At 46.0% G+C, this 9,245-nt stretch overlaps 1 protein-coding gene across 1 annotated transcript; it reads right to left on the bottom strand.

Moving 5' to 3' along the window:
• Positions 1 to 8,160: 8,160 nt before the first annotated feature.
• LOC142486021 (histone H2B 1.1-like) lies at positions 8,161 to 8,541 on the bottom strand. Its single transcript, XM_075584683.1, has one exon. It carries the CDS (start codon positions 8,539 to 8,541, stop codon positions 8,161 to 8,163), a length of 381 nt encoding a protein of 126 aa, XP_075440798.1.
• Between the last annotated feature and the right edge of the window lie 704 nt (positions 8,542 to 9,245).

Here is a 9,245-nt window from a genome sequence, read left to right on the forward strand (position 1 = left end):
TTCACAGGACGCCTTCCGTTTGCGCCCGGAACTGCGTCACAGCGGGCGGGACAACACACCGGATCACACTGCAAATGCCAACTCCTATGCACCGCAACTCCAGGAACTGCTGAAACAGTCTGCTCCTCCACCAGTTCAGCTGGTGAATAACTCTCAAAGGCCCAACGCGTTTCGTGCGCATGCGCACTTCTTCAGGGGCCCTGAAGAAGGAGAGGCAGTGTCGCATCTTCGGCATCAACCCGAGGAGGTACCTGCAGGACTCTACACGTGGCACACGTCCACCAACATCTGTCGCGGGACCACCATTACACCATTCACCTGCATATATCCTGTGGACCTGCTGTAAGTAGGATTCCGGTTTTAAAAACACCGGATCCTATACCTGCTCGTCACCAGCTTGCTGGTTTTTACTATGTTTATTAAATCTTCATTTATTAGTCAGCCTACTTGTTCAGTGTTGTTTGTGTCTGTTTGTCTATGTTTATATCTTATATGTTCTAACCATATTTTGTTACACTATGATCTTGTTCTCTTGTCTTCCCTGCATGGCATATCAATTTTGCTGCTGAGGAATCTGCTGTCCACTGGACTAGATCACCATTTATTGGATATCCCAAGCCATCCATTGGACTTTCTATATATCACCTATTTGGACTCTGTAAGGCGCCGGTCTGTATTTTTTTTTTTTTTTTTTTACTGTGCATTGTACCATAATTTACCACACCATTGTTTTAGCATAGCACAATTATCGCCAGTGTATATTCCTCTCCCCTGTGCCTTATTCTGTCTGGTGTAATTGCTAAGTTCCGATTATAAGACAATGATTAAAAGATGGGCCAATGGGGATCATATTAATAAAGGTTAACCCATTGTCCCTACCTATCTTAAGGGATCCTCAGGGGGTTAACCCAGTATCCCAGAGAATAATGTGATTGGGTTTATGTACCTCCCTGATTAGAATGAGTATGTTTTGCTGTTGCCCATGTGTGCAGGGCTGGTAATCACTCAGCGAGCCTGCACACACAGAGATGGGGTCCTGCTATCAGGAATGTGGGTGGGGAAGTGCCCCAGCCATTGTTAGGAGTGGGGAGGAGTGCTGACTCAGGTCTGGGGAACAATGTCTCACCGAGTGGCGCTATTGTTCAGTCCAGATTCTGAGGCGCCTATCTCTGAGGGATATATTGGGTTGTCTTGGGGAACCGTTGCTGGGTATAAGCCCCGTAGGTACAATTTCTATTTGTCAGTTTCAATTTCCCACACCTCTTCAAACCCACCTCTGTGGGGTGTCTTAGGGGCACAGTCACCTCCTGTGTCCCGGATTGGCCGATCAGACGAGCCTCTGCTCGGTGATTAGTCAGCACCCCGTCTTCCATGCTTTGCTATTAAGACAGGTAACCTATGTAAAGACAGAAAGTTACTCCCTGCACTTCAATCATTGGGTAGCAATAAATGGGGAAATAAATATACATAGTAGTGGAAGTTTAAAAAAGGAAGTTCAAAAAGAAGTGGAAAAAGTGGACACACTCTACTGCTTCTGATTCCTGCATTTGAACTACGCTGGAAAGGAGGTTATCATCCCACTCTGCACATCTCAACACATTACTATTGCTGTGATGCCACCTTTACTTTTTATATTTACTGTAACCTCACTTATTTTCAAATTATGCACTTCCTTCCACCAGCCTCATGTCTCTAACTCTATTCATATTTCGCCATCTCTCCTTACTTCACCACTTCTCAGTTCACATGAACTCCTCTCTTACCTGCGCCCTCTGTCACCACACAGTTATGCCGCCTGCACTAAAACACACCCCTACAAATCATCCTCACACATTCTCTTTCTGTCCATGCTTCTCCTCCTTGCTTCTGGGGATATCTCTCCCAATCCTGGTCCCTGCCTTATTTCTACTTGCTCTCGTCCTCGCCTTCCACATGCAACTTCTACTCCTTCTGGTGTCAACCCCTCTAACCTCATACCCATCCCCTGCCACCCTCCGTCCTCTCTCCCTTTCTCCTGTGCACTTTGGAATGCTCGCTCCCTCTCTAACAAGTTCCTCTCTGTGCATGACTTCTTTCTCTCTCACTCCCTGCTTCTCTTTGCTATAACTGAGACCTGGCTCACTCAGTCTGACTCTGCTCTGGAAGCTGCCCTCTCCTACGGTGGCCTTTCCTTCTCCCACACTCCACGCACTGATGGCAGGGGTGGAGGCGTGGGGCTCCTGCTCTCCTCTCTCTGCCGTTACAGAACAGTTTCTATTCCCCCCTCTCTTGCTTTTCCCTCCTTCGAGGCTCACACAGTCCAGATCTTCTCTCCTCTCCCGGTCCATGTGGCGGTCATCTATCGCCCACCTTCCTCTACTCATCCCCCTTCTGCCTTTCTCTCTCACTTTGAATCCTGGCTCTCTTTCTTTCTCTCCTCAGACTCCCCTGTTCTTCTCCTTGGGGACTTCAATTGCCACATTGATGACCCCTCTCTCCCTTGGGCTTCCCGCTTTCTTTCTCTAACCTCTTCTTTTGGCCTTCAACAGTGGACTGCAGCCAGCACCCACAAGGATGGCCACTACTTAGACCTGGTTTTCACTAAAAACTTCTCTCTCTCCGACTTCTCCATTTCCCCTTTTCCTCTCTCTGACCATCACCTCATCTCATTTTCTCTCTCTCGCTTCTCTCCATCTCCATCTCCATCTCGCCCTCGTTTTTGCAGAAACCTGCACTCTATTAACCTACCAGCTCTTGATTCCACTTTACGCTCCTCCCTCTCCTCTCTCAGTTCCACTTCAGACCCTGACAACCTGGTCAGGAACTACAACTCTGCCTTATCTTCCTCTCTTGATCTTCATGCCCCACTTTCTCTCTGCCGTCCTCGCCCTTCTAACCCCAGACCCTGGCTAAACTCCCACACACGCATGCTGCGTTCCTCCACTCATTCCTCTGAACGCCTCTGGAGGAAATCTCATACGCTCGCAGACTTCATTCACTACAAATTTATGCTATCCTGTTTCAACTCTGCCCTCTTTCAGGCTAAACAAACCTACTTTTCATCACTAATCAACACACACAAGTCTAACCCACGCCGTCTCTTTTCTGTCTTTGACTCTCTACTCAGACCACCCTCAGCTGCCTCCTCTTCTTCATCCATATCACCTCAGGACTTTGCTGACTTTTTTAAGAAAAAGGTGGAGTCCATACGGCAGAACATCCCATCTGTTGCCTCCTCCCATCCCACAATGCTTCCCAACTCTCCTCCTGTCTTTCTTGACTCTTTTTCTGCTATCTCGGAGGAGGATGTATCACTGCTGATCTCCTCTTCGCCCTCTACCACTTGCCCACTTGACCCCATTCCCTCCCATCTCCTAAAACCTCTTGCTCCTTCTATAATCCCTATGCTCACACAGATCTTTAACTCTTCCCTCTACTCTGGTACCTTTCCTTCATCCTTCAAGCATGCAACCGTTATACCATTACTCAAAAACAGCAAGCTTGACCCTACCTGTCCTTCTAACTATCGACCTGTCTCCCTCCTGCCTTTTGCCTCCAAACTCCTTGAACGTCTTGTATTCTCTCGATTGCTACACTTTCTCAACACCTATTCTGTACTAGACCCTCTACAATCTGGCTTCCGCACTGCTCACTCTACTGAAACAGCCCTCACTAAAATAACTGACGACCTCCACGCTGCCAAAGACAGAGGTCATTACACTCTGCTCATATTACTCGACCTCTCTGCAGCATTCGACACCGTGGACCACCCTCTTCTCCTTCACATTCTCCATACTCTTGGTATTCGGAACAAAGCTTTATCCTGGATCTCCTCTTACCTCTCCCATCGTACCTTCAGTGTCTCTTTTGCTAACACCTCCTCCTCCTCTATTGATCTCTCTGTGGGGGTACCCCAGGGCTCTGTCCTGGGACCCCTTCTCTTTTCTCTCTACACACTCTCTCTAGGTGACCTAATCACATCTTTTGGGTTTAAATATCACCTCTATGCTGACGACACACAAATTTACCTTTCAACCCCTGACCTTACACCTGCTATACAGACCAAAGTTTCTGAATGCCTCTCTGGAATATCATCCTGGATGGCCATCCGCCGACTGAAACTTAACATGGCAAAAACAGAGCTCCTTATACTACCTCCCAAACCTGGCCCTACTACATCCTTCCACATTGCTATTGGAAATACGATCATTCACCCAGTAGCCCAAGCACGCTGCCTAGGGGTCACACTTGATTCCTCTCTCTCATTCTCCTCTCATATTCAAAACGTTTCTAAAACTTGTCGCTTTTTCCTCCGCAATATCACAAAGATACGCCCTTTCCTCTGTTACTCAACTGCTAAAACTCTGACTCAGGCCCTCATTCTCTCACGTCTCGATTACTGCAACCTCCTGCTGCCCGGCCTTCCTACCTCTCACCTGTCTCCCCTACAATCTATCCTAAACACTGCTGCCAGAATCACTCTACTCTTTCCTAAATCTGTCTCAGCGTCTCCCCTGCTGAAATCACTCTCCTGGCTTCCGATTAAATCGCGTATCTCACACTCAATTCTACTGCTCACTTTTAAAGCTTTACATTCTTCTGCCCCTCATTACATCTCAGCCCTAATTTCTCGCTATGCACCATCACGACTCTTGCGTTCTTCTCAAGGATGTCTTCTTTCTACCCCCTTTGTATCTAAAGCTCTCTCCCGCCTTAAACCTTTCTCACTTTCTGCCCCACACCTCTGGAATGCTCTTCCCCTCAATACCCGACTAGCCCCCTCGCTATCCACCTTTAAGACCCACCTTAAGACACATCTGCTTAAAGAAGCATATGAGTAGCACTGGATAATCATGGACACATGACACAAAGCTTGGCCTCCTGCAGACGCACTTACTAGTATTCCCTCCTACTGTCTCTGTACGTTCTCCCTACCTACCAATTAGATTGTAAGCTCCTCGGAGCAGGGACTCCTTCCTTAATGTTACTTTTACAGTATGTCTGAAGCACTTATTCCCATGATGTGTTATTTATATTTGCTATTTATATGACATGTATTACTACTGTGAAGCGCTATGTACATTTTATGGCGCTATACAAATAAAGACATACATACATACATACATACATAGTGAAAACTAAATCTATAAGACAAAGGAGACTTTTGGTTACATCCTTTGATCAAATAATGCCAAGCTTGGTAACCAACTTCAAGGTAAGTCTCAATAGCAGGTCCCTATGCTAAATGCATATACATGTTCTGTGAAATATACCCTGTAAAGAGCTGCCAATTTCTCATTACTATGCCATCCGAGGTTTGTGCCGGAGATAAACCAAAGTGAGGCGTGTAAGTGGAGGCGAGCAGGCGATTTGAACTTGCTATAGTGCAAATATCATCCCTGGATTACTGCGCTACCCACAGCGGACGGAGCGTGGAAGCCTCCCGGGTTAGCCTTGGAAGCGGCGCCTGGCACCTAGTTGAGAAAGTATTCCCTGTTTGGGTGAGTTTGTGCCTAAACTGTGGGTAGCGCCGTCTGTCGACCTCATTCAAAATGTGTGTGTGTGTGTGTGTGTGTGTGTGTGTTCCCGATGTTAAGTGTCCTTGTCTCCTGTGACTGATATCACAACCTGCAAATAATATCCACCTCCCCAGGACCAGCTGTGAGATGAGGGCCGGATCTTTTCCTGGGAGTGCGTCTGTTTCTCTCCTGGGCTTTGCATGTACAGTAGACCGTTGGCATCTCGTTTCTCAAGGTTACGTTTCCTAGACAATGGAAAATTAAATAGAAACGTGTTATTGGGAGTTTTTAAACCCCACTATTTTGGGGTGGGGAGGGGGAGATATTTTGCACACCCACAGATTCCTAGTTTATGGTTGTGCTACTCCCCAATGTTGCTGTGATTAAGGATAAACAGCTCCTATAAAAATAAGAGTTTTCTAAGAGGTTTCAAACATGATGTTATGTCAATGTTTCTCCATAAGAGGAAACATTGAGGAATTCAAAATAAAATGTAAAATATAAATAAAAATAAATATAAATAAAAAGGCAAAACCTACATCTCAGATAAAAGATTTGTATAATGAGTCCATTCACTTCTCCATCTCACCATTATGTGTCTGTAGTGACGATGATGGGATAAGCTGCCTAACCAGGATCACCTTACAGTGGGGGATTTGTGGAGACTAATTAGCAGAGAAATCATTATCCTCCTGACAATGATGGATGACATTAAACTATGAGGTCACATAGAAAGCTATCACAGAGCCCTTACCCCACCTCCTCCCACCCCCTCCGCACAGCACTAGGTACATGGCCGCCGCTGCTTCTCCTCTTGCTCCTCCGTCTTATTACATGAACCACATTCACCCACCGTGCAGCCTCCGAACTAAAGCCCGGTGCGCGGGGGATCACGGGAGATGTAGTTCCGGGGAAGTGAAGCTGGGAGTCAGGGACATGCATAGTAATGTATTGCAATGGAGACCTTACTGCGCATGCCCATTAACAAGAGTCTCAGTCACCATAGAGATGATAGACGATGCACTCGGCGGCCATGATTACTTTGGGCAGATCCCATTGAGTGTAATGATAACTAAGGGCAGAGGAATGAGGCAACCAAACTGTGCAAAACAATGTGACTGGAATAACATGGGATCTTTGAATGAATATTACGGAGCTTGGATTTAGAATAGAGACAGAAATTGAATAGATGTAAAAGTTTCACAAGTGATGTTGGGATAGTGAAGGAACAGCCCAAGTGTTTCTTATTAATGCGAGTTATACATTTGTGTTTTGCTGCCTTTCTCCCTCTATAGATGTTATGGGGACTGTGGCATCTCTGGCAGTCTCAGCACCTGTACATGTATTTGTGTGTTTTGCTCAGTGATCATTTTGCAAATTCAGGATTTTACTCAATGTTTTTCATTACATTATGGGCTATTCAAGGGATTAAACCTAAATGTATCAAGAATGATGCAGAAATGTCAGAGTCCTATTGATTTGGACTTAATTCACACCAATTCTATTAAGGGAAGCCACACAACGTGCAGTGTGTCACAGAACTATCTGGGGGTGAAACCTCTGATTCAGATCATGTGAGAAATCCAGGTCTCCGGGATACACGTTAGTACCAAAGCAATACCGCCACCGTGTGGTGTGTGTGTGTGAATGGCAGATATTAAATCCTTTGGCCCTTTTTACCTTCTCTGTATATTTGTGTTGCTTTTTTTTTTGTGTGGTTTTATGATTAAAAAAACCAGGACGTGATAAATATTTGCGATTTAGAGTTCTGACAAGTTATCACAAAACCACATCAACTGCTACTGAAATCTGAGGGAACACATGTTGCTCAGCATTGTTTTTATACTAAAAAGGTGCAATCCCTGATAACAGGTTGAACAAGGTGACAATAGAAGCCTTTAATGTAACACATCCCAACCTATTTAATGCAGATTTGACCGATTTCTAAATTAATGTCCAACCCAACAGGACAATGAGAAATATCACTTGTTACATTTATGTAAATGGAATAAAAAATGTGCGACAAACTATAAAAGGCCAATTCTGATAATGCAAATGAATGTGCTCGTATCTAACGCATGTGGCAAACACGGATTGCATGGTCTGTTACTAATCCCAAACTGCACTAGGATTTCCCCCCGATCAGATGCGTTATATACCATGCGGGTGTGAGGGCATCATTTCATGCACACTTATTCTGACACGTGCACATATAATCTGTATTTTAGTGAGGCTCAAAAATAGTACACGAGTGAACATAATCGCAGATTATTAACCTCAAATCCCACTTCACGAGCACGAACTCCATTACTAACACAGCAGCGCCACCCTGTGGGATGTGTGTGAACTGCAGATTATCTGAAGGGGATTCTCGGCGATTGTCACTTTGTCTGCGGTTCTCCCGCCTCTTACTAACAAAACAACACAAGTACAGCAAACACGTGGCTGGGTAGGAAGCCAGAAAGAGCTAAAAATACATCACATAAGATACTTTATAATATATAATAGCTACAAAAGCAAATAACTGAGAAAGTGCAATGTATAATAGAACACTTCCCTTTTATCCCGAGCACAGATGACATATGAGCATATCTCTTATAGTGATAAAGTGGGTGGCTCTTAGAAGAGCCTTTGTGTTTGTGGGTCAGTGATGAGATCGGGGTTACTTGGCGCTGGTGTACTTGGTGACCGCCTTGGTGCCCTCGGACACGGCGTGCTTGGCCAGCTCTCCCGGCAGCAGCAGGCGCACAGCGGTCTGGATCTCCCGGGAAGTGATGGTCGAGCGCTTGTTGTAATGAGCCAGACGGGACGATTCCCCTGCGATGCGCTCGAAGATATCATTCACAAAGGAGTTCATGATGCCCATGGCCTTGGAGGAGATGCCGGTGTCAGGGTGAACCTGCTTCAGCACTTTGTACACGTAGATCGCGTAACTTTCCTTCCTGCTCTTCCTACGCTTCTTCCCATCCTTTTTCTGGGTCTTGGTCACCGCTTTCTTAGAGCCCTTCTTGGCCGCTGGCGCAGACTTGGCTGGTTCAGGCATGTCGGGCGATGCTTCCTCTCCAAACAGCAGAGAAACAATGTCACCAAACTGACTGACCGTTCTGTTCTGACTGACAGATTAAATCTGTCAGTGGTGATATTGGATACCGAGGCTTGAGCCTCATTACTCCAAGTTCTCTTGTTGAGTGTATTGTCGCACTCTTTAGGAAGCTTCTTGATCTGTGTTACTTGCCACAGTTGAGTTGGTTTCACAGGTTCAGCGCTGTGATGGGTCGTGGGTAGCGGTCAAATGGGTTTGCAGAGATCGCAGCAAGCTTCTTGATCAGCGGGTTTGAGTTCTGGTCCAGTTCCTTGTAGAATTTCTTGTTGAGCTTCTTTAGATGTTCGTCTAACATCTCGATACCCAGTTCCCTATGAAGGTCTGCTATTCTTGTAGGAAGTGGAGCGTTGGACGCAATCCGCAGCGCCTTGTTCTGTAATTTTTGGAGAGATGATCTTTGATGTTGGTGGCAACCACTCCACACCGGGGAGGCGTATGTCATTGTGGGTCTAATGATCGCCTTGATCACATTGACTTTGCTCTTGATGGGCATGGTCCTTGTCTTCAGCAGAGGGTACAGTGCTGCCAGCTTGGTTGTTGCCTTCTGTTGAATCTTCTCAATGTGGTTTCTCCAGCTTAGTTTGCTATCTAGGATTACACCTAGGTAAGAGCTGTTTGGCTCCCATTTGACAGCCTCTCCGTTG

Source organism: Ascaphus truei, unplaced genomic scaffold (genome assembly GCF_040206685.1).
Source record: "Ascaphus truei isolate aAscTru1 unplaced genomic scaffold, aAscTru1.hap1 HAP1_SCAFFOLD_708, whole genome shotgun sequence".
Classification (NCBI taxonomy): Eukaryota; Metazoa; Chordata; class Amphibia; order Anura; family Ascaphidae; genus Ascaphus; species Ascaphus truei.

Coding starts and splice junctions, on each gene's coding strand:
- LOC142486021 (XM_075584683.1), bottom strand. CDS start 8,541: ATGCCTGAACCAGCCAAGTCTGCGCCAGCGGCCAAGAAGGGCTCTAAG.